General features: G+C 36.0%; 1 protein-coding gene across 6 annotated transcripts in view; it reads right to left on the reverse strand.

Annotated features, from left to right (window-relative positions):
* Nucleotides 1-25614, reverse strand: part of UBR2 (ubiquitin protein ligase E3 component n-recognin 2) — a 57594-nt gene that overhangs the window by 4255 nt on the left and 27725 nt on the right. For 4 of the 6 annotated variants that reach the window (XM_054819851.1, XM_054819852.1, XM_054819854.1 and 1 more), the window contains 27 exons: nucleotides 24735-24845; nucleotides 22780-22845; nucleotides 21301-21423; nucleotides 20503-20566; nucleotides 20080-20204; nucleotides 18710-18762; nucleotides 18346-18448; nucleotides 17724-17772; nucleotides 17190-17344; nucleotides 15582-15684; nucleotides 14733-14842; nucleotides 14414-14494; nucleotides 13460-13641; nucleotides 12591-12790; nucleotides 11652-11745; nucleotides 10039-10200; nucleotides 9578-9675; nucleotides 8921-8993; nucleotides 7950-8098; nucleotides 7797-7852; nucleotides 7280-7376; nucleotides 5063-5130; nucleotides 4469-4604; nucleotides 3727-3817; nucleotides 3056-3186; nucleotides 1338-1446; nucleotides 1026-1082 (listed from right to left, as the gene is read on the reverse strand). In XM_054819851.1, the coding sequence (XP_054675826.1) occupies nucleotides 1026-1082; nucleotides 1338-1446; nucleotides 3056-3186; nucleotides 3727-3817; nucleotides 4469-4604; nucleotides 5063-5130; nucleotides 7280-7376; nucleotides 7797-7852; nucleotides 7950-8098; nucleotides 8921-8993; nucleotides 9578-9675; nucleotides 10039-10200; nucleotides 11652-11745; nucleotides 12591-12790; nucleotides 13460-13641; nucleotides 14414-14494; nucleotides 14733-14842; nucleotides 15582-15684; nucleotides 17190-17344; nucleotides 17724-17772; nucleotides 18346-18448; nucleotides 18710-18762; nucleotides 20080-20204; nucleotides 20503-20566; nucleotides 21301-21423; nucleotides 22780-22845; nucleotides 24735-24845 (2846 nt within the window). Of the gene's footprint in view, nucleotides 1-1025; nucleotides 1083-1337; nucleotides 1447-2319; nucleotides 2358-3055; nucleotides 3187-3726; nucleotides 3818-4468; nucleotides 4605-5062; nucleotides 5131-7279; nucleotides 7377-7796; nucleotides 7853-7949; nucleotides 8099-8920; nucleotides 8994-9577; nucleotides 9676-10038; nucleotides 10201-11651; nucleotides 11746-12590; nucleotides 12791-13459; nucleotides 13642-14413; nucleotides 14495-14732; nucleotides 14843-15581; nucleotides 15685-17189; nucleotides 17345-17723; nucleotides 17773-18345; nucleotides 18449-18709; nucleotides 18763-20079; nucleotides 20205-20502; nucleotides 20567-21300; nucleotides 21424-22779; nucleotides 22846-24734; nucleotides 24846-25195; nucleotides 25236-25614 lie in introns of those variants that run through there. The other 2 variants (XM_054819856.1, XM_054819857.1) reach the window with 2 other exon arrangements.

Genomic DNA, 25614 nt, shown 5'->3' on the forward strand with positions numbered 1-25614 from the left:
TGGGTGATTTTTTTCCAGATGCTATACACTAAATTTTAATAATCTTCAACTCTAGGAATAATACAAATTAGACTGTGAAATGTAAATAGAGGTTTGTAACAGAAGCAATGTACAAGAACATGCTGAGAGGAAAACAAACAAAAAAAAATCACTGTCAAGTTAGACATAATCTTGGGAAGAGCAGTTAAGAATCAGCAAAAGAAACACACAGAAAAAAATCCCCACAATCACACATAACAGGAATTCAATTACACAATCAGAGTATTTTTACTGTATAAGATATTCTGTTAATAGCCTGGTATTTAACAGATGAAGCATTTAATTTTTATTTTTATCACTTAGCCTTATTGTATGTCCAATGTTGAAAGATTGACTTTATGTATTTAGCACAGGAGATTAAAATGCAGAGATCTATTTTTAATGACAGCACTGTGAACCTCAGATTCATTTATAATTATTTGAATAATTGATAGCCACTATTTTTACCCAGCCTTCATAAAGAAAAACACCTCAAACACTTTTCTACACCTGCTAAGCATTAAATATATTCTGAATTCAAAATAATTACTTAGCAAGTAGAAATGTATGAAAAGCAAATTTTCTTTTTAGCAACTGACTTGGCGTTGATTTCAGTGAAGAATTTGGATTCTTTAAAAAGCTCTTCAATGCTTGGTATTTTTAAACAAAGTTTACATACGCCTTTTAGCAACAGCATACCTTCTGAATCAGAAGGTACAAATCTACTATAGGAAACATGAGAAGAAATGTTATGGCCTCTGATTGCTGCAGATCAGTCTAAATAAAACTGTAATATTTAACTTTGCCTTTAAAATCTACTAAATTAAGCAATATTTCACTTTTCTTACAGAATTTCAAAAATCTCTTTGCTTATCCCCTAATAACTTTGTCATTTAATAAAGCAGAACTGATACTATGTTATTATAAACACCCTTTAGAAAAAATATTTGGAGAAAACTGCAACATTAAAGCTTCTCTGTGTCTGCTTCAAACTTCTCCACATTTACCTGATAGCATGTCTCTTGCCTTCGAGATATCTTTTTACTTCATTGTTACTACACCAACTACAAGAAAGAAAAAACATTGGCTTTTAACTTCAGTGGATGATACTTTCCAAAAACAAATAAGTAAAAATTCCAAAGTACATCTATTCAATAATCTCTACAACCAAAGTTATTTCTTTCAAAACACTTCATTCACAAATGCTTTTCAAAGTCTACTATTCATTTCCATAGATGTACTCCTGGGAGAATACTAGTATTATTATCCTGTGCAGAATTCCTTATTATATTTAAATTAATTATAAAAACATGACTTACCTTTCTATTAACGTGTTCAGAATCTCACTGTTTTCTTGAAAAAGGCAAGTGAGGTTGTTTGGCAAGGAAAGATAGCTACATAAGTGTTCAAACTGGTTTGTTCCATTTACTGTAAAAAAAAAGGTATAATTCTCATAATTGCATTTTTTAAATTACATTAACTACAATAAACGTTTTTCCCCACACCCAAAATGTGGTATGAAGTATGAAAGCGCTAGTAAAGGCACCAGACAGCTGTGTTGGAAAACTGCCAGTAACAAGAAGCAACTTTCCTCAAGCTTCCCCTCTAAGCACGTTTCAAGCTTGGTCATATAAGAATCTCAGAGAGCTGAAGGGTCTGCATTTTAATGTCATCCATCAAATGGCTGCTTTATGCTCCTTGTAGCCCATGACACAATCTGAGGCAGGCGATCAGTGACAGTATACCAGTGAAGTGTAGCACAGCCTCAGAAATACAGAAATTCCACATGCCTGCACTGCTAAACTCTTCAAAAATATTATGTAGGGCACATTGCCATATTCATGATATTACTTAATTGGTTTGAGTCCCTGGGCCCCTGCCCTCCTAACTTTCAGTACAAACAGTACTACTACTACTTCTTCCGTGACACGGCCTCTTTTGCTCCTGAATAAAGGAGCAAAGAAAATTAAGATGAAATCTGTGCTCATTTCCCTCTTAGGGCCAAGCGATTCCCCGTTCGCAATCCCCAATAAAACGCTGGAGAAGAGTGATACAGGCCAGCTGTGGGATCAGTGGGTCCAGGGAGTGCGTAGGGAAAGCAACACCCCAGTGCTACAGCCACCATCGGGACATCCCTCGGTGGCGGGGACCTGCAGGGCCATCCAAGCACCTGGGATGTGAGGACTGTAACAAAGCGAAGCAAAGCCTTCCTCTTCCCCTCTCCTACAACCAATTCACTAGAGGCCCACGGAACTACTCTCTGGAAGTACAGCTGCACTTTGCACCTCATCTTTAGAGTACCTGTAACAAAGAACTCCAGCGGTCACTTCTGGTCCAGACTATGAATTTGAGAAAACTTGTTACAGAAAATCAAAGTTCACAAGTAGAGGTTTCTCTTTTTTTTCCCCCCCCTCCCCCAAATGCTTAAGCATTGCTATTGTAAAATGAAAATAATCTACATTTTAAACACAATTTGTCAAGAAGGTTAATATCAAGGAAACATTCTACAAGTTCTGTAGCTGTTCTCATGTCAGCTCAGCACCACATATCCTATGTTGTTTTAAACATGGGAATCCTGAAGCAGTGTGAACCTACTTATCATTACTATAAGTAATATCTTCAGATTTATACTCAACCCTACATACATCACAAGTAGAGGACAGTAATGTATGTTAATAACACCAATTATTTGGGGTGTAACGTAACATCAGTACATTTGGAGATTTTAATTATTGGTGGATGCTGATTTGAATGAAATCAATGCAAGGAAAAGCAGGTCTCATTTGAAAACCGTAATCGATAGATTTGAAATAATCAATATTTCAATTTTTAACAGAAGAGCATCAGTTTCCATTTTAAGGAAACAATTTTTTTTTTTTTTTTTTCATTTTTCATTATGCAGATATGATTCTGCACTGGTAACTAACCCACATTCATCCCATCAGCTTCTTCAGAAAAGAGAGTTTAAGTGTAATTTATTTTGTCCATAAATGTTTGTATCTTTTGAAAAGCTGATTTAATACAAAGCAGACAGTACCTTGAATTTCTGCGGGCACTGGGACTCCATTTAAGTAATGGAAAAACAAAGCAGAACATCTCAGGAAAGGCATGATTCCAGCTTTTAGATTCCTCCACAGGTGCCAGCCTGAGGAAATTTCTTTCAAGGCACTTAAGAGAACGCAATAAAAAAAGTTTGCTTTTATTTAACTATTTCAGTCTGAGAGCTGCATTTAGTAAGTCTTCAGTCATACTGCATATTAAATTACTGACTTCAGTTGAAACAAGCATTATGCAAAATGTTTATTTCAAAGCTAATTCCAAGAAAAACAACGAAATAGATTCATAAAAATGTAACCAACTGAGACAGAAAATTAAGGAAAATCTTGCATAAACATTGCAGATCCTACGAAGTTTTCTGTACTCAGACACTGCCAATTCCAGATTCTACACATCTGCAAACTGACTAAAGAAAGACTGTTCCAGAGCATAAACTTCATGAGCAGGTATCTTCATGAGCACAGAGAAATTTGTAGGAATAGTTATTTGAAAATTGTATCTAGAAGTAGTGGATAAGAAACAACAGGCAAGAGTTTCCAAGTTAAAAGCCTCATCTTTGACAGCATTAGTAAATGGAATTCAGGGTGTAGTTAACATTGAGTCCAAGAGGAAGAAAATATTATATATTTTATCAAAAGATTGCCCTTTTACCTTCCTGTACACTGGCAAAGAAATTTATACAGTGTAAGCACAGCTACTTCCTCTTCACTGTTAGTGTTTTCTTGATCCATGCCATTCTCTTCTGAAGAGGAAAGAAATAAAGAGCAAGTTACTTCATATGTACATGTTTACACAGCAAGAATGTAATTTTTCAAGTTTTGAGAAAAAGGCCAAAACTAAGTGAAACATTCCACTGTACTACAATAGTACAAATGCAATACACTGTACTGGAAAAAAAGTTTTCTGCTGCACATCTTATGTTTTAAGCTTATGCTATTTTCATCTCCAGCAAGACGTTGGTTTACTTGTTCAATTGGTTGGGTTTCTTAATGTATTTGCCTGGAGTTCTTTGCTTTTGGCATACTACACCTTATCCAGTTCCCCTTGCCAGAAGATACATTAATTCCTTACTTTGCTAACTGCAACTTATTCATCGTGTGATGCCTAAGCCAAGTCTCTCCCATAAACACTTCCAGGCACTGCTACATTAGCTGAAAAGCTAGGATTCATGACTAGCTATGCTCCAAAAAACCTCAGGAGTTAAGCAATAAAGACAAAAGACTGGACTTTCATGAGTACCATTTATCAGTACTTTCTATGGGCTGAAAGAGAGCGCACCAGCAATTTCAATTTGCAACTGTAAACTGCATACATTTACCAATAGCACTGTAGTGTTTTCCAAGTACAGATTTGAGGAATCATTTCAATAGAAGTTGAAAGAAAGAAGCATTACCTGTTGATGAGGTAAGTAAAATTTGTATTATGTGTGCCATAGTGACAAGATGAAACAGGTGAAGATCTCCAGTGCCAAGACTAACCCCTGAAAAATCCTGACAATGTATGGCAGGGAAAGAGAGCACCAAGCTTACCTGAAAAAGAAAACAAGAAAGCTTGTATATTCCTTTTCTTTTTTGAATTTTCCCATTTTCTCTGTTCATGCTGCAACTATACCCTTTGAAGGCAACATACCTCATAAGGCTAATTTTTAAGCTAATTAGCCAGCCATTATTTAAGGGAACAATGATTAACTATCAGATTTTATTTGGGGTCTGTTTGTTTGGGATTTTTTTTGCTGTTTGTTGGGAGCATTTGTTTTTGGGGTTTAACATTCAAAGCATATACATTCTGCCTTGTTTCACCCCCTTTTATTTACAGATAAGAATACTTGCAATGAAAAAAGTCTTTAAATTGCATTAAGTAGTGAAAAGATTAAAAACCTAAACTTTTTAAAAGGTTCCTAACCTAGAGTAAACAAAGTTTCCAATGAAGTTTTGACATAGTGTCTATTGGATCAAAATATTATTAACACATATTATGGAATACTTACCAATAAATGAAACATGTCAATATCAAGTATGCAAGGAAGATTGCCATTTTTTTCATTAGGCACCAGTGCTGAGTATTTTAGAGAGAAAAATAAATTTATTAGTTGAACACTTATACATGAAAAGATTTTAGCATACTTCAGGTACAAAATGAGAGACATCTCCTTGGTTTATATGCTTCAAGTACTTAAAATACAAATGTACCTGTTTTCTTGAATTCACACCTTTCTGGCCAAATGTTCAACATTATTGGAAAGACTCTTGCCTACTTGACTATACTGTACTGAAAATGAAACAAACCCAAAGTAACTATAAAGTAAGGGCTGCCATTCACTACTCCTATTGTGATTGTCCTTCATTGCTCAGGTTTCCAGTGCGAGATAAGATGAGACAGTGTCTCAAGCTCTCACCCAGAAATAAGCTCAAACACCAGTGGCTGAACAGAAACATTAATTGTTGTCTGCTGGACAGCAGTTCAAAGGAAACTTCTGCAATTCACTTAGCTCTCTTTACAAGGTTCCCTAAATTTGCCTCACATAACTCGTCTTAGGGACTCAAAAATGCATTGCTAAAGAGTCTCTTAAATTCATTATTTTATCCCTAATTAAGAAAGAGCTAGGTATTGGTCTCTCCATCTCTGTAATATTCACACTCACAGTAACCACAAAGCATTAACCAAAGCAGTCCAGCTGAAAACAGAAATTCACACGCCTAAAACATTCCAATTAATGGAGTAAACTCCATCTAAAAGCAAACATAAAGTGTCTTGAAAATGTTACAGTGTATTTAAAACAACAATCAAGGAACAGTTGCAAACTTTACTCCAAGCAGTGAGATCTGATTTACAGTAAGAGTTCAAACTGCAGCTATGAGAATAGTTTTACAATGTAGCTATAAGCATTAAGATGCCAATTTTAAAAACACTACTACAGTAAAAACAGTCTCATCATAACAACTTAAATACTTCAGTTGAAGACTGCTGCCTTGCTGGTCAGAAAATTAACAGCTAAAGATCTGTCACATTTTGAAATTATTTCTATTAGCAAACATTTCACCACCATTCAGATTTCAAATGCTTTTACTTTTGTAAGCATATAGCCACAGAACTCAACCCAAAAGTCTGAAAAACGCTTCTATCAAAAACGTGACCAGACCAAGGGACTTCCAAAACCAAACTTTTATTCAATAAGTTATGTCTATGTATAAATAGTTCATAAAATACTGACAGATCAAAGGCTAATAAGTTTCCTTGCCTTGAAAAATAGCAAACACTTTTCCTTCATAAAAATAAAAGCAGTACAGTTGCTTCTGTCAGCTGGAGGGAAAAGCTTTGAGGAAAGAGTGATTCAAGTTTTCAAGAAACCCCAAAGCACGCAGAACACCATATACTACAAAGTTCCAGTCAAATAGCTAGCAACATTTTCTCTTCTGCTTCACATAGAAAATGGCTCAACCATTACTGCTACAAACTGATGTCAATTAAGTTCCTCCCCATAAAGCTGCCAACTGTTTGCTGAAGTAGGTGGTATCAATTCTACTAGTAATTTCAATATATGAATGCATTTTAAAAGTTTCCCTGCTCTACTGACTGTAAATATTAAAATTCTCCCATTTTATAACACCCTTTCAGAATAGTCCCCTCATGGGTAACTACTGCATTAGGCTGAACTTCAGACTTTTTACCTGTATCTACAAATGCTTCAAGCTTGGAACACTTTGGCTGTTCTCATTAAAATCCTCAACTAATACATCACATCACATAATAATTCCTGTCTTACCACAGATCCTACTTTTCAAAGGCAGAGAAGTTTGCAGATATATTACAGACCTCTGAAAATCTCCCTATTTCCTTCCAATACGGTATTAAGATTAATTTCCTCCTCTTTAAATTTCCAGTGTATCACATTTCTTTTGTGAAGGACCACGCTTCTGTCTCCTTTGCTCTAGGTACCTTTCTAAAAGCAGCAATATAAATGCTGGGAAGAATCAACAGAACTCCTTCACAGCAAAGTATCAATGCTTCTCTTGAAATCTATCTTGGAACTGCAGATGAAAACAAATGTCTTTTTTCCACAGTATGAGAAAATATGTGTAGGTACACATGTGAAAATATCAGCTCTTGGTCTATTACTTAAAACCACGACATAAAACAATCTTCTTGTAAGCATCGTTCTATATCTGTATCTTTGTAAAAAAACAGAATAAGGTGGTGAACTTACATGCTAAGAGAGTACAAAAGTGACCCTGTACTGCTGAAAGAGATGACACTGTCCAGTGAGCTGCTGCAAACCTTGTTAATGATGTAAGACAGTCATCCTTTAAAAACAAAGAAAAAAGACACTGCCACAGTTAAAAGTTCCTCAATATGACAAAGTCTTTTGACCTACAGCACTCAGACCCTCAGATGCACTTTATGGGAGCAGTTGGAGTGCGTGAGCACATGACAAAGATATTTATGTTTATGCAAATATACAAGTTCCCTTCAGTATTCTTATTTTGACTGTTACCATGAGAAACCCTGGCCTTACTAAACTATTTATAGAAAAAACTTGACATAATAGTTTTGCTAGATTTGATTTTTACATAGATTAGTAATCACATACTGATTGACTGAACAGTGGGATCGAACAAATAAAACTATCAAATAACTGTAACTTTAAATTAAGATATTCTGCACTGAAGCAGCACAATTCCCTCTTCCCCTGATTCAGAGAGGAATTGCTACTTGATCCTTACCTGTCGACAAGGTAAATGACCAAATAATGGTTTATCTTCATCAGCTAGAATTCGTTCTGGAAAAAAAAACAAACCCCCAAAATATTTCAGTGCTGTGAATTTAACTAAATTGAGAAATTCACATGTAAAGGAGCAAAATGAATACATTAGTACCTATAGTCTGTATCGTGTAAGCACAGCTTCCCCAGCACATTATAGGCACACGTGGATCTTCTTCATTTGGATGAACTTTCAAGCCTACTTTGTATGTTGCTGTACCAAAAGTTGTCAACATCTCTTTTATGCTCTCAGAATAAGGATTCCTAAAACCAAAGAAAACAATATTACTAATTAATTTTTTCTCCACTGGCAGCATAGTACTTTTAATGATGAGCATTCACCCCATCGCTGAACACCTGGATTTTTAAAATTTAAGTAAGAACTCCAGTATCTTTCTTTGGATCTGGTATTCTGTATCTTCTTTTCTGTGACAGATATACTCCCAATTATTTCGTTATTATTCGATTGGAACCAATCTCACTTTTTAGCATTAAGAATATCCAGTCGTCAAAGATAATATAGTGAAAACAAAATTAAAAGAACTATGTGTGACTGATGGCAAAATCTGTCATCAGCCTGGGATAGGTGTCTTGCATTTTTGTGTACAGTTGGCAGATAGATATCTGTGCCATGTAATGAATTTCATTACTTTCTCCCCACGTGAAGAAGGGGTAGACTCAAATACAAACATACCACAGCAGCTGAAATTACATAGTAACATACACTCCATTTCATAGTCTTTCTTGATGTTTTACTTGTAGTGCTGAGCTATGATGATGAGTTCTTCATCCAGTTACACGTAATAGGGAAAGAAAGCTTAATACTGATGCTGAAATTTATATAACAGCAGCATCTTCTCTGCACATCCATGCATCATATCTGCCTCTGAAATTCCGCTGCATTATTTACTACTTGTGGGTTTGACTTCAATACCATCATAATAATAGGATCAACATTTCTAATTAAAGCAAAATTCATTCTTTTGCCTTAATTAGTGAGACCTTATAGTACAGATGTCACGTTCTATTTCTGTGTTACCATTTCATGACGAAGTTTTAGTGATTTATTAAGATGTAAATACATACTTCGGTTTGAAATCTGGTCTAAATCCTTCAGGTAATTGCAGCTGATCCATTTTTTCTGAATTACCAGAATTGCCTGTATAAACAAGAAGTAATAAAACACCGATAATTCACCTATACGTAATCTTTACATTATAAAAAAGTGCAGAAGCACATCACCAGAAACTAATTCCAAGCTACTCTTGCCACTTTTGCCACCATCTCTCAATATCACTGTGGTAGAACCATGCTACTTGGTCTTTTTCATGAACTGGGGTTGTTTAGCCTGGAGAAACAGAGGCTGAGGCGAGATCTTCTCGCTCTCTACTACTGCCTGAAAGGAAGTTGTAACAAGGCACTTGTTAATTGGGAGAACAGACCAACAAGTGATAGGACAAACGGATTGCACTGGCGGGGGTGAGGGGGTTGAGATTGTATATTAGGAAAAATTTCTTCACTGAAAGGGTTGTCAAGCACTAGAACAGGCTGCCCAGGGAAGTGGTTGAGTCACCACCCTTAGAGGTATTTAAAAGACGCATAGACATGGTGCTCACGGACTACTTCAGCGGTGAACTTGGCAGCGTTAGGTTAACAATTGGACTTGATGATCTTAAAGGTCTTTTCCAACCTAAATGATTCTATGATTTTCACATACAAACACACACATTTCTTCAGACTTACTTGCACAGTCTTCATCTCGAAGTAAATACAGTGCTTTTATTTGCTGGGATATTGTTTTGATCCACTGAGATAGGTTTGGTTGGCCTGAAAAGTCTAACCTGTCCAAAAATATATATAAACAGAATACACACATTAGTTAAGAACAAACTATATACAGAATTAGTATTTCATAGGCATTTCATGTTGTTGTGTTTTTCAACAGGGTCCTTCTCTGTTGCCCACATATTTTGCCATCTTCAGTTCTTTTCCTGCAGGTCCTACACTTCACTGTCCTTCCATACCCTAAGTTCCATACTATATAATAATCAAGGAAGGTCCATAAACCCAAACAAGCAGGCAGGCAATCCATTTGAGAGTATCAAAACAAGATAATAAATATTTTGAAAGGGGTTTTTGAGGTGTGGCTTCTTTAGGATTTTGGTTTTTTACATTTATTGAGGACATTTATAAAGCAAACAGACCTGTTAAACAAAACTCTTGGTGGAGGAAGCAGAGGAATAACGGTGTTGCTTAAGCACTCACAAAGTGGGCAAAGGAATTCACCATTTTCTACATCGTAACTTGTGTGTACTCGTAATCTTTGTTGTCTTCGTTGCTCTTTTGCTTGGACAGCATCAAAATACCTTTAGAAAAGAGCAAGATATTAGTGGCAAATTATTAAAACATTACTTTAACATATAAATTAATGAATTCTCACTAAGACACTGCTTTACCTTTTCCCAGATATACATAAGAAAATTATCTGAAGGAAAAAGGTCTAGCCTCTGACTGATAAAGTATTACTAACTGCAGGCTATCCCTAGTTTTTGCCAGCCAAAATCCCCCCCAAAGTACTGAAGTTCATTGGGCTGTTAAAATCACATTTAAGTATGAACTTTAGCAATTTCCATTTATGAAAAAAAGGTTGAGGGGGAGAGATAGAATGTTGAAGGATTAAAAAAAATTTCTTAAGTTTTACATAAAATATTAAGGGCGGTGCCATGAGCATTATCCACATGCATATTCCATTACAGGTCACAACATAGAAACAAGGGGAAAAACTAGTGGCTGATGTCTGAATCCTGTGTGAACAGGAACTGAATCCACTGCTTTGCTAAAAATAACTGCTATTCCAGAAGCCTCTGGAATGGTTTAGAGCATGCCCAACAATGCCCCAAATTGGTCTGAATAAAGGCATCTAAGGACCTTTGCAGGAGTTAGTGGCAACCACACAGGACTGTACATGAGCTACACGAGAAGATGAAGAATACATCTTCAGGGAGCAGTGATATCAAAGACCACAAACGAAACCTGCGTTAATAACCACCGCATGGTTATGGCCACAGAGTCTCTGAGAACTCCTACGAGTCTTGACACATAAGGCAGAATTTGAAACCAGGCACTTGAGGAGCCATGCCAAGGACCAAAGCAAGGGTCTAATCGAACTCAGAGGTTTGAAGGGTTTGCATTTGTCTTGTGGCATTGGCACCACATAGCACGAAGCATGTTTAACCCCCTCCAAAAATCAAAGGATAAAAATGACTGAAAAAAAGTTTTATTTAAAAAAACAACTAAGAACAAAGGATAAAATTGAGTTTATGTTGAAGATGAGCTTGAGCTAGGTCACAGATGTTTCTACTTCAAATTAAACATGATGGAGGAATTAAGAGTGCAAAGTATGCACTGTCATTTAAAACTTCAGTAGAGAGTACAAGAAGCAGCAGGAGAACATCTATTACTTAACTGCGAAAAACTCCCAAAACATCTGAGATTCAGTGCCCAGATATACGCGCGCCACAGAGGATTATGCACAGCGATAAGCCACCAAAGGGAATGAAAGCTGCCATGCGTGGCTTTGGATTCTTCTTTACCAAGATGACAGATAGTAAATGAAAATTCTTTTGAACGTGTTTAAAGTATGTATTATAATGATTTCTACTCCCCACCCCCAAACAGAAAGCTGTTTTAATCACTTCATGACACTCCTTTTTAAGTTTACTACACAGTAGTAATTTTGCCATTAAAATTAACGCCAGTCAGCAAATGGATGGCATGGCATGCTATATGGACTAAAAATTTAAATATAGCTTTTTACCTTTGCCAACAATGAGCATGCATAATATGTCCACAGCTACCTGTGTGAGTTCCACATGACAGATCTGGGTGCATGAATAATGGATCATACTTTTCTGTATTTAAAATAAAACAAAACAACTTTGAAATAAGCATTTATCAAAAGACTTAACTGCAGATAAATGTTACCACATTTGCGTTATTAAACTTTATCACAACTCATTTGATGAAGCATAAAACCTATTACTAATCCACAACAATTTAAACTGCTTATCTCATTTACAAGTATCATGTAATTTTGTTTTAAGCATATGTACTGTACTTAGACTTCAAACCAAGCTTTTGGATGTGCCGAGCCCGGATAAAAGTCCCTGAGATCTACCTGCAGTTGTGGTGGTTCAGTACCATTAAACAATGAGTCTAAGAACATTAATCTTCAGAGTAAGAGTACAAAATTTTTCAGTGCAGAAATTTTCTGTGTTCACATATACAGAATCCAGAGAAAACTTTCTAACAATGCCACTGATCACTGTGATCTGTTTCAGAAAGTAACCTACACCCAAGCATTTTTTATTATCGCTAAGAGACAGTTCAGATTATACAACTGAGAGGTAGGAATTGTGTATCTTGTGCTTTTACAGCATTACATCAACACCTCCTCTCTCTATAATGTTATGGGCATAGTTTAAGAACAAACACTTCTGATTTTAAAGTGTTTTTTAATAGTTATAAATAATTTGTCATAAATGGCTGGCAGAACATTTAGGTAATACTTTGCAGTGATTTTACACACACATTTCTACCTCAGTAAAATGTGAGAGTTTTGCCACTGATTACAATGAAGTCATTGACATTTATACAGTTAACGTAAGGTGATGCTACCGTCTCAAAAGAAAGCATGCAGTTGTTACAGTGACTCCAACATTCATTAATATTAAAGACAACTATGAACACTACTTACCAGGGTCTGGAATAATTTTGTTTCTATTTTTAGACAACACAGTTGATCGCTGAATAAATGCTGCCAAGACCATAGCCCTGCTGTCCACTTTAACTTCTTGTTCCTCCTGACACAATATACACATAACAACCTGTCTGTGTTCAGCTACTCTAGTTTGCTCTGGTCCCAAGGCTGTGAGTTTTGCATCTGAAATTACAGGGCTGGAATATTCAAAGAATACTAGTGAGCAAATTATTTGAAAACCATTACAAATCAGATCACAATTTAAGTGTGATTAATGAGCTTTCTAGCTTTATGATAAATGCTCTCTGACAAAAGGGTTTTGGCATTTATACAACAATTCCTATGTCCCCAGAAAAAAATTGATACCTCCCCAATAGCAGTACCCACTCCAGTTTAACACAGAAGCTAGATCTGTGACCCTCCATCATCACCATCCCTTAAGCATCTGACAAACTCTGAAAACACTCTCCACTTCCCCATAAAAAAAATTAACACACTTCAATTCGTATTTCCAGCTACGAGGAGATTTTCTTCCAGATCCTCAGACATATAATCAGTTATATCCAATTTACTATGTTTAATAGCATGGTCTCTTCAGTATCATTAAAAATTTACTGGATGATTTTAAACAGGGAAACAATTTTTTCTATGTGTTGAGCACTATGAGGATGGGACGAGGGAGAAAATATTTATCCCACCATCTTGACAGAAAGAGAGACGAAAACATTCCATTTACTGCTGCTTTTTCGGTCTCAAACTTATGAATAGTTTTCCATCAAGACTAAAAAAGTGCTTTTTTAAGCAGTACCAATAGGATGATCTGATGTAAAAGTTAAAGGAAAAAAATTTAAATGACATTCCTTTACCTATTTTCATGTACTCCGGAGGCTGAAGTATCTAGCTCCTCCAAAGTCTGCTGAAAGAGTTCTTTGTTTTCATTAATGAAGTGCCGTTGCATCTCAGACATCTGGGCCATGATCTTTTCCCTGCGCAATCTGGCAATCTCAGCTTTTCGCTTCCTTTCAGCTTTGTCTTTATCACGCGAACTCTGAAATTGTATTGTTCGCTCAGCCATTTTTAAAGTCTTGTAGCAACAGACCATTTATTTTAGCTATTACTATGTGTAGCTTGTACTAACCTCCAAACAATGAAAATGTCACAGAAAGACAAAAGAAAAGTCTACAAAATTATTTTCTGCCCCCCCCCTTTTTTTTTTTAACTCGTTCAATGCCAGGTAGAACTGCAGATCCAGAAGGGCACCTCTCCCCCTCAACCTTTAACTGTATTTTGTATTTTTCTTCCCTTTGAATATTTGTAAGATAAAAAGGTAAGGAAGTGCAGGTCTCGAGTGCTGTTCTCCCTCCACACTAGCTGTATTCCTAAACGCACTACAGTGCTCCAGGGTCTTTGGGTAGTATCTAGAATGTCATGTCAAGCTAAATGAATTGGGGCAGAGCTTGTCTCGAATGACCTGCATGGTAAAAATACATAGATACCATTTTTTTTAACAACTTTCCAAAGAGTCTGAAATTATGGGAAGAGCATAATCATTCAATGCTCTGATCAGTACTACAACAGGTCTAAGCAGTAAACTTGCAAAATATTTGGAGACTACAATATATAAAGCAAAGAAAAATATTCCAGGGACTCTCCCAATAGGTCTTTCAAACAAATGAGTTTGATCCATAAGCTGAGACAGAATTTCAGAAACCACTGATGTTTCCCATCTTTGATTTAGAGCTGCAATTAGAAAGATAGTCCTTTGCTAGTTACAACCCAGACCTGTTCCAGATCAGCTAACTGCTACAGCTTGCTTTTACCTCCTCCATAATATTTCCTTCTGTCTCGGCCACAGGACTTGCAGAAGAGCTTTCTCTTAGTTTCTTAATAGTATTAAAAGTCTGTAAGGAAAAAAAAAAAAAAAAAACAAAAAACCAACACTTAATTTGTTTGTGACCTGTGAATATAACTGTGTATACTATAGTGCTGGACAGATAATGCACAGTGTTGGATTCCAGAAGAACAGAGTAGGTACAACAAATCAACATGGGAAATAAGGAAATCATCACAATATAATTAGGAAAGTTTCAAAAAAATCTTATTTCCATAATTTTCACCAGTTATATAAAACAGATTTACCTTCAATATCCATCTGATCATGTCCTTGTGCACTTCCAGATGAGGTGCATTTTGCAGTGTTTCCAGCATAGCTAGAATACTAGGGGAATTATTGGGTGCCTCTCCTGGTCCTGAGAAAAAATTATGACGACAATAGATTATACTGTTACCTGACAAACTACCATTAAAAACAACAACAACAACACCCAACATTTGTATATGTTCAGTAGCTGAAGAATTCCTTCAACAAACAGGTACAATATATAACTATCATTCCCACACACACACTTTCACGAACACCCTCTAAATCCTGAGAAGTTAGAGGAAATAGTCCCACAAGTCTTGCTCACTGACTATCTTCTTAGAAGACAAAAGCACTGCATGTGCTCCCTGGCTGTTTTCATCTTGGGAGCTGCCATGTAGAATTTCCAATATTTTATTTCCCTCCTATTTTAAATGGAAGAGTCTTAGCAGCTTTCATGTCTTAGCAAAACTAGAGGCACCAGTCAGAAAAATGCAAGGGATAGTCAAGATTAAAAGACCATTTAAGAAAACAACTACAGCTTTTGCAATTGTAGCACCTGATCACATACAGCAATCTTTGTTGAGACGCTACTTAAAGATATTAAGAATCAGATTTACTGGGAATTATTCTACATCTGTATTTCTCCTCTAGAAAAGGCCTTTAGTACTGCTACTATCATAGAAGCTACACATACGTAAAGCACACATGTAGAGTTAACTTTGTAAAATTTTGATGGGTAAACAAATATACTCTTCTGGTAAGTACTGTTTCAGAAGAATAAAATATGAGATACTGGCATTTTCAGTTACTTAAAATTTGCTATACATTTGAAAGGAAAGGCATACTTGATATTTTCTGAGTGAAGGTAAATGTTACAACATTCTCCTCATTAAGATTCTCCAGATGTTGTTTTTCTTCTTGTAGTGCCATTCCAAGCAAATGCAAGACCTAGGTAAAAGAATGCATGTAATCCCTTTATACAGTTTGAGTAAATCATCAAGAAACAAGGAAGTCATACAATAAAATTATATAAAAAAGAATATACATGAACACAGATAATTCCAAAGCTATTTTACACAGGAATACCAGTGTTTGTTTACAAATTCCTGAAACTTTGCCAAATATAAGTCACATTATACCACTTGTGTCTTTCTGTTTGCCTTTCTGCCTAGCGAGCGAAGTCAGTGCCTCTTAGCTTTCTCCCTAGCAATTGCATGTTATTATTGCAAGTCTCTGGACAGAAGCATGATGCACACTTTAAATCCTTTTTACATACAAAATTTAAACCTGACAAAATTTAACTCAGTCTATCACATCTATCTAATAAGGTCTCATCAGATATAGGCCACCTCTTCTAGATGCTTCATGTCAACCTTTGCATGGTATTTCCGAGACGAGAGTGGTTAACTTGGGAAAGGTGCAGTCCAACCGCACAGCACCAGTGAATACAAAGCACTGTCTCTGAGCAAGCGAGAGGTCCCTAGCAAACCACGCATTTTGGAGAACAACACAGAGATACTCAAACAGCTGAGCATGTTTTAGTTTGGCTTCAAAAAAATAAAAATAAAATCTTATTCTAGTCAAACAGTTATTCCGAAGACGAGCATTCTCACATTACCTAAATGTAACCCCATTCTTCAACTTTTCTTGTGATTTATAATACTGATACATCGTCCATTTTCAACTTTTTATGTTATACAGAATTGCTTATGTGAATTTAAACTTAGCTATAAAAGGCAATATACACTTTTGACTGTCAAAAAATTAAAAAATTAATACTCCATTTCAGAGCTGGGGTTTTATTTCAGAATGTTATTTAAAAATCCATCAATATTTTTGAAAAGTTTGGGATTGGACAGTAAACCAACAACCTGACCCACATGAATATCCCTTTGATGGAGTTCACCACTTATCTCTGCACACCTCAGAAAATGACCATCACAGACAACAAATCTACAGTAAAACTCCAGGTTTCTAAAGATCATTATAAATAGTGAGGAGCAAACAGCTCACTTGAGTTTCCCAAAACTGACACATTTTCAAGTTAGAAAATAATTTTCTGTACTTTTATAATATTTTCTAAATTGATTTAACCTAAACTGAATATAAGCAAAAGGAACATCAATGTGCTCTACTTAATATGCAACAACTCGAACTGGTTCTTTATCACAATGAAGACTAACTATTTCAACGGATTCAAACGGCATTCTTCCCTCTCATGTGCATCCCATTAGAAATTTCCCTCTGTCTTCCACAGACTTTCAAAAATAAGTTGCATCAGAGGCAGAGGGGTTTCCTTGGTCTTGTGTATCAGAAAACACCATTTATTTCTCAGAGTATTCTGGATATGTTAGATAACAAGTATACAACCCAAATCTATAAAATCATGATAAAATGCTAATACACATATTCCTTCCTTTAGCATAAGCATAATTTTAAACAGGGAGACATACCCTTTGCAGCATGGACTCTGACCAGGTATAGCCATTGTGTTCTACTGCCCATTGCAGTATAGTTCCCATAATGCACAGCATGACATCAGATTGCAGAATATTAACCAGACTTGCAAAAAGCGGGCAGAAAGGAGGAAGAGCTGGCGGCGGAAGCGCTGAAAGGGAAATTTTTGTGTTTGACATTTCAGCATCTCTAAAATTGCAACACCCATTTAAAACGTCTGACTTTCAAAGAGCTTAACAGCTTAACCCAATACAGTATACAGTTGCTTCATAAACAGTATTACAGATAACAGGCTGTAACATTCAGCATGGCTTGCATGTAACAGAAAAGCCAAAGGAATGAGTCGTTCATGGAACCGGCCTTCTGATGGATGAGATTCCTGTCTCTAACCAAGGAGACATAAGGGAAATTGCTACATTTTCATCCAATTTCTGGCTAGCCCAAGAACAGGATGTTAGTCTAAGTGTCAGGGCAATACACAGGTTGATAGGTGCTTCCCTCTTCTCCCATCTTCTCTCAAAGAGAAATACCTGTATCTTCTCTGTTCTGTCTTTTCAGCTTTCTTTGTGCTTCCTCTGCCTGAAATAGAAGAATGATGCCAATATTACTCAAGGCCTGTACAAATATAAAACTAATAAAAAAGCACTCATGCTTTATTACATCGTTTGTGTTTTTTCCCCCTTTTCCCCAGCCTTAAATAAAACAAGAAAGCTTCCATGTCTTTTCAATTTGCCTTACATTCTATTTGTAAAGATAGGGCATGCATCTTCAAAATTAATCTTTCACCTTGAGCCAGCCTGGATTCTGTTTCTAGCACAAAATTTTAAGACAAGTCTGAGCCAAAATAGTAATTTCCATAAAGGTAAGCAAAAATACAGATTGTTTAAATGTTTTCAGTAAAATAAGACATTAAGTGAACCCTCAGGCAAGTTCCTGAAGGCCCACTGATTTCAGCAGCTCCGTATAGGGCGCAGGATCTGGTGGCACAGAAATCACTGCAAAATGTTGGGCAAATTTTGTTAACATTCTCAAATAAGTTCACTTTCAAAAGTTAACTTTTAACCAGCTGATAATGCTTCTTCACAGAATAAAGCTTTGGAAAAAAGCAAACACAAGACAAAATAAACCCCAGAAAGTTAAATTAATAGTTACCTTTGATTGCTCTGCCCTTGAAAAGTGATAGAAATACAGATTGAAGTTCCTGGCACATTCTGGTTTTAATTCATACAGCCCTCTGCCTGTTAATCCAGGTTTCCTTTGAAATAAATAATATAGATATATATTAAAAAAATTATGTTCATTTCTTATTAACATCTGAGCATAAATAGAACTAGAATAGCTAAAAAACACTGTTCAACAGGCATTCCAGAAATCAAGTAAGTCACAGTATTAAGAGTGATGCGCATGAGTAAAGCCATGAGAAAACACCATGACCCAGCCCCCTTTCTTCTATTCTCTCATTTTCACTAGTTTGGATATTCCATTTTTCAAGTTGAAATATTAAAGGGAAACATACTTGAAACATGCCACTTCTTCAATCACACTTTCCATTCCTGTCTCTCTGTTCTCCTACATTGAGTGAAAAGGCAAGACAATGTGTTACTGTAGTTCTTGCATTAAACACATTCAAATATCATACAACACTAGATAAGGATGCAAAACCAATGTTGTACAAAGTCATTTTACTGGCACTCATGAGAATGCGAAAGCACTTAACGTGAAAATACATTCAGGAATATCACCTTTGCAAAAAGTACTTTTAAAAAATCATGCCATTTTAAGTGCTTAATTTTTACTGTTTGTCCCTGTCCTAACAAACTCTGATGTAAAAGTAACAGAAGAAAACTCTAAATTAGCTTACTCAGTGTATTTTAGGAATATGCAGTCAATATTACTGGTTTCTAGGCCTTTAAAATGAAATAAATACAGGAAAGCTAAAAAGACAAGTCACTGAAAAATGGTAAAACCACCACAAAAGGCAGCAGGAAAAATCAGCTCAAAGATGTAACACTACTTCATACACAAATTATCTTTTAATATTCCCATCCCCTTCCTGCAATACATATTCACAGCAGTTAACAGGCCAGGGAAAAAGTATTTAAGACTGACAATACAATTTAGAACTCTAGCTTAAATCCTGATTTGCTCTTTCATCCAACCTTAAATTATTTTTAAAAAGTCATAATGCTACCCTAAAATTTGACTTTTCAAATTGTCTAAGTTTACAATATTTAGAACAACAAAAAAAATCTTTCAGAATTTATCACTAAAAGTACTACCAGTAAAATATTAACTGTTGAATTTTGACTGCTTTTGGAAATCATGTTTGAAAGATTACTTGAAAATATTCTAAAAAAAAGAGAAAAAAAAACCCAAACTTTGCTATTCTACAAAACCACTCATAGCAGAATTCAGATAAATGCTTCTGTCCATGCAAATGAAGCATTTACATTACACAAGTCATTATACTGTGTCTGAATCCATGTCCTTTCAGTAATTGTTAGGCTTTAAAATATAACAGCTTGTAGTTCTGGATGGCTCCAACAACCCACTTCCATACGTCTATTCAGGGTTTACAAGCAGACAACAGAGACTGCTGGCCAGATGGCCTGATAAGAAACAGTATTAAAAAGAGATAGGAGCTGAAGAAGTTCTCAGGCTCCTGCCTCTTTCATATGTTGTTTATTCTTCTACAGCTCTTTCCTACCTTCTCCATGACAACTACTAATCTGTACTCATGCTAAACTTCCTCTTAGCATAATCATCCTGCTCCCATTCCATCCATTCCACATTAAGTGGCATAAAATTGCATAAGAAAAATTTTCAGCAATCAGCCTTATAAAGTTGAAATTGCTTTCCCCCCACTCCCCTTCCCAAATTACTTACATCTTCAGGTAATGCCTTCACCAACTCACTGTGAGCCATTGGCCTGATGCTCAGCTGATGGATGATCTCTCGTTTGATTTCATCCGTTGCATTGACCTGTCCTATTCCAGGACTGAATCTTTCACCTGTAAAAATAAAATATGACATTTTCTTATATGATTTTAAAAATGTATTTCTCTTTTTTTGCAACTTAAAGCAAAAGACTGTAAAATAAGTATCTTCTGTGAAATCTTGTGTTCACCCACCAGTGTTCAAAAATTCATTATGTTAGTTTAAGCTAGTTTCAAGGCTTTTCTCCTAGGAAAGAAGTCAGAACTACAGGAAGAAACTACTACTCAAAATAGAGCTGAACTTGAGATGACAATGAAGAATGCTAACTCCAGACTGTATTTTAAAAATTGATTAGATGTATTCTGAACTTACCAACAATCATTATAATGAGGTATAGCATCTCTTCTATAAGAGTGTTATTTTGTTGAACAACATCCTGAATTAAAACAAACAAAAATGTACATTTTGCAATTAAGGGTAAAAAAATAATTCCATATGCTGAATATATTTTTTGGCATTTCAAAACATTGTCTGTTTTCACTCTTAGCGCTCCCAAATTAAGCTATGCTGAAATGCAATCACAACTGCCTTAAACTTCATAGAATCACAGAATGGTTTGGGTTGGAAGGGACCTTCAAGACCATCTAGTTCCAACCCCCCTGCCATGGGCAGGGACACGCTACACTAGACCACGTTGCCCAAAGCTCCATCCAGCCTGGCCTTGAGCACTTCCAGGGAGGGGGCATCCACAGCCTCTCTGGGCAACCTGTTCCAGTGCCTCACCACCCTCACAGTGAAGAATTTCTTCCTAACATCTAATCTAAATCTGCCCTCCTTTAGCTTAAACCCATTCCCCCTTGTCCTGTCACTACACTCCCTGATAAACAGTCCCTCACCATCTTCCCTGTTGGCCCCTTCAGGTACTGGAAAGCCACAATTAGATTTCTTCTTTTCTCCTTCTTATACAACGCAAAAATTATGCGTCAGTTTCCGACATTTACCAGTCTGACAGGTGAAAATATTTACGCGTATTTCAAACCGGTCAAACTAAATTAAAATAGGATAGGTTTTGCTTTTTTATCCATCAATTGCACAGTCTCAGTACAACATCATCTGTTACACTTTTGAAAACCAAATTGCAGATTTTCTACTGCAGTAGTCCATAAATACCTTGTTAGTATTTTCTGTGCTAAATCTTTTGCCATAGTCTGGAGTACTAAATATCTGATAAAGTTCAAAGCGACTCAGCATTATCATCAAGAAGTGATTTGGATCCATCATAGACACACCTGTCTATTAAAGAAAAAAGTGATTATAATCAGAAAATAGATTGGGTGTTATTATAGCATGTTGGTATATTTATATATAACATTCACAGTATATTCTTTATGACATTCATTCCTCTATCCTGAGCACAAAGCTTTAATTACTTAAGTTTACTCTCTTCGGACTCCAATAACACAAGTGACAGCACGTTTGACAAGCAGGATCCTATGGTTTATCAATAATTTCTGATGCCATTTTAAGTGTAAAATATTCAGGGTTATTCCTTCTATCTCAAATACTCTAAATAAAATTCAGTGAAAGACTTTTGGTTGGTTGGTTTTGTCTCTACAATCCTGTTCCTGCCAGCTCAACATTTAGAAGGCATAATATCACTTAGTATATAGCACAAAGATTTTAAGAACAAATTCTAATCCCCAAAACAAAGATTGAAGACTTTAGCAAGACTTCCCAAACCTTCCTGGAAAGAAGGACACTAATGTTTCAATGTGGCCACAAACATGTACTTTCATTTCTCAAAACTACTGGCCAAAATTCTTTCTGTTTATTAAACAATGCACCTAATTTAGCCAATTATAAATATTTGTCTATAGTTTACTCTTGCTAATGGGACTATAAGACAGAATAATTTCCAACAAAACTGGAGGATATCTACCCAAACGGGTAGCTGCAGATGATCATTAGAAATCAGGGGCAGATGAAGCCTCAGGGAAACACGTCTGAAAGCAGAAGTAACTCAGGACATATGCATCATACTGGGTATTGCTAACTCTAGGTAAGACTTGAGGGACTTCCTGAGAAAGGATTTGTTGCCTCGGTGAATTATGCACCCTCAGTCGCAAATTTTAGCTTTCGTCACTCTCAACGTAGAAGTAATGCATCAGACCTCTCTGTGTCAGAGCTAAGCAGACTGCCAGATTTGTAAAACTTCTTCTGAAGGAAAAAGAATCACAAACTGCTGTATGGGGTTCCACTTTCTACCCAGCATTTTAGATGCCAATTTCGAAGGCAGGGAGAAGAGATAACATAGATTGAGTACATTACTGAAGACCTGCAGACTCACACAACCGTCAGTACAGCACAACCCATTAGTTAAAAAATTACATCCTTGAAGACATAGCATTACGTACATATTACACAGAAAATTCTGAACTTTCCACAGTATATTTTTAAGAACAAGGATTAAAACAGCATTTCCTTTACAAATTATCCCTTAAAGACACAGATAGAACAAAAAAAATAGAGGTCCTTCCACAAAAATTGACTTTTTTCCTTGTCATTAAAAGGTTCTGATGGAGCTAAGACACACATACACACATATCCTAAAAATGCTTGATAAAAATGCAAACTGGTACATGTGGTTACCTGAAGCATTACTATGTCCTTGTCAAACATCTCTCTCCTGCACTTCACATTGTGATAGTAATAAATCTGAAACAAACAAATCACAATAATTAATAAACATCATATTTAATCTAGACTTATTTTCAATCTGGAAGAATAAACTTTGTTATACAGTATTAGTAAACAAAAAAATTTATCCGTGATTTGAAAAAATTATACAACTCTATTTGTATGCAAAAAAGCATTTTTATATAGCACAAAACAAGCATAGTTGCTGACAGGGTTGTATTATCTAATGTCTAGATTGCATACACTTAGAAGGAAAAAATCTTGCGGACCTCTTTGGGCTATGTTTTAATATATCTACTTGTTTAGCAATTAAGTGTTTGAAATTCACAGGAGAGAAATCCCTTGCAATTGGAGAAATGTTCTTTCATTGCTCCATGAATTGCTCTTTAATTATTTGAGATAAAAATCTTTCAGGAATTGCCAGTTTCAGCAAAATGTTAATATTGTGATAAAACCATACTTAACCCAAACCATCCTGGGAGTGAACTCAACAGTACTGCACCAAGCAGCAGCAACATCACAATCACTGCACAGCACTGAAAAGCAGGAAAGGTTGATTCTACCACAATTAAGAGAAAATAAAGAGGCTGTCAAGTTTCTGCTTGGGAACAATCTTCAGCATGCCAACCTTTCCACTAGGGACACACCATTTCTCACCAGAATTACACGGAAGAGAGCTAGGCATGCCTTCCCCTCTCTTCTCCACACTAATAATCCACACACAGATGCCTATTCCTATCTTTAGGGAAAACAGCCCAAGGGACCTGGCTGAACACAAGCTCTCCATAGCCAAAGGAAAGAGAAAGGAGTGTGGGAGCCATATTACCTAAACTAAACCAGGCTCTTAACTTCAAGATGCTGCCAACCGGAGGAAATTAAGACAGAGACTTATTTCTCCATCAAAAGCTATGCTGAAATTTCAGATTTGATGGGTGTCTACAGTAATATGGGCGCTGCTATAATTGTACATAACTAGAGTTCCTTTTGCTTTAACAATGACAATGAGAGACATCACCTTACAATGATTCTTCAGGTTAAGAGGCAAGAAATGTCAGAATATAATATGTTTGAGCAGCTTAATTCAGCCTCCTAGTACATGTGCATTGCAATTATCTAATGAAGATGGGGGCTTGTGGGAGGGAAGGAAGTTTCTTGCAAATAAATCAAGTTAACACCTCACAGAACTAAATCCTATTTCTGTTGTAATCTATGTCTTGCGGAGAAGATTACTTTAGACCATCACCCTGGTGGGTGGCACTGACACTGCAGTACCCATTTTATAGTTATTATGCTTGAAACACCTAAGACCTAATTCGTACAAACACAGAGAATAAAAGTTTAGAAATGGATGCAGCTAGTCTCCAGAAGTATGAGCGAAGTATGAGAGATAAAAGCCAAGAAACACTCAGTTCTACACTGGTTCTAACGCTTCTGGGTGGTCTTCAGATTTCAATTACTTTATAAACATAAATAGTAATAATATCTTAACAGCATGTATTTTTATATTTGAGACACTTTTAGGTGAAGGTGATGACAGCATTACCAAAGATGCACAGATCTAATTCTGCACTCCGTGCTGCTGTTGGACAGCATACAGTAAAAAGGCTAAGTAAGAGTCATTAGCTGCATCATACTAAAACTTCTTTATGCATAGAGCACTAAGTTCACTGAGCACTGTGGCAGTCCTGAAACAAAAAAGGAACTTCTGACTAAGAAATCAAAGACCAGTTTTAAAAGCACCAATATTCAGAAAATGCGAATGCTGATGCAAATGCCTACCTTATGGGAGGCAATACAAGATTTATGTAAGTGAAATGTGAAATCAATACAGAAAGGGGAGGTTTTGAGGTCCAAAATTATCTTGGAGTTATCAGAAAACAGTGATTCTACAGCTACTATGTACTTACCTGATTAACAAGGGAGAATCCATTTCTTCTCCACATCCCTGCATGCACTTGGGCACATAGGACTAGGCATCGTAGAGGATGTTCTATTAACATTGGCGGGCTAAGTTCACTCTGCATTAAGAAAATGCAATATTTTGATATATATAGAGAAAAGAAAATGGGACCAAAATTAAGGAGGATGTATTTGTGATCATTAAAATATTTTGGCAATAGAAAAGAGAAGCAAATCCAATACAGGTATTACAAAGGTTTGATAAGCCTATGCATAATCTACCCAATTGCTGTTAACCAACCTTACATTCTGTCTTTGCTGCACAGAAGTACTCCAAAAGGGCTTTAGTTTAAAGACAGTACATTTTGTGTTTTAAAACATCAACACCATGAATTTAATAACATTGTCATCTGCCTTCTTTCATTCAAAGGTTCTTTCAAAAGACAGGGAGATTTCTTCTCTCACTTACATTTTCTTCTCTTAAATTATCTTGTTCTTTTTAACTTCCCCTTCAAAAAAACAGCATATCAATAAGAACATGCAGGAAGCAAGAAAAAGCTGGGGAAGAAAATTAGAACGTAGGCCAAGGAGAAGAAATCAGGTCCTGCTAGGAGTTCCTAAAACAAGTTTTAACTACAAAAAGAAGGTAATGCATGAAGAACAAAATACAAACCTCTAACCTGAGTCTTAAGTTATTTAAGAGAGCAATACTGATTGCTTATTCTCCAGTCATAAATATCTAGATATTAATCTTCTAAGAGGTAATTTTATCTACTAAAGACAGTCTCTCTGAACAGAATTCATAGCAAAAAGGTGCTGTGTTTTATTTGATAATATCCTACACTTACATGACCGATTTCACCTTCAGTATTAATAATTCTATTTAAT

The sequence above is a fragment of the Grus americana genome, chromosome 3 (genome assembly GCF_028858705.1).
Source record: "Grus americana isolate bGruAme1 chromosome 3, bGruAme1.mat, whole genome shotgun sequence".
Taxonomy (NCBI): domain Eukaryota; kingdom Metazoa; phylum Chordata; class Aves; order Gruiformes; family Gruidae; genus Grus; species Grus americana.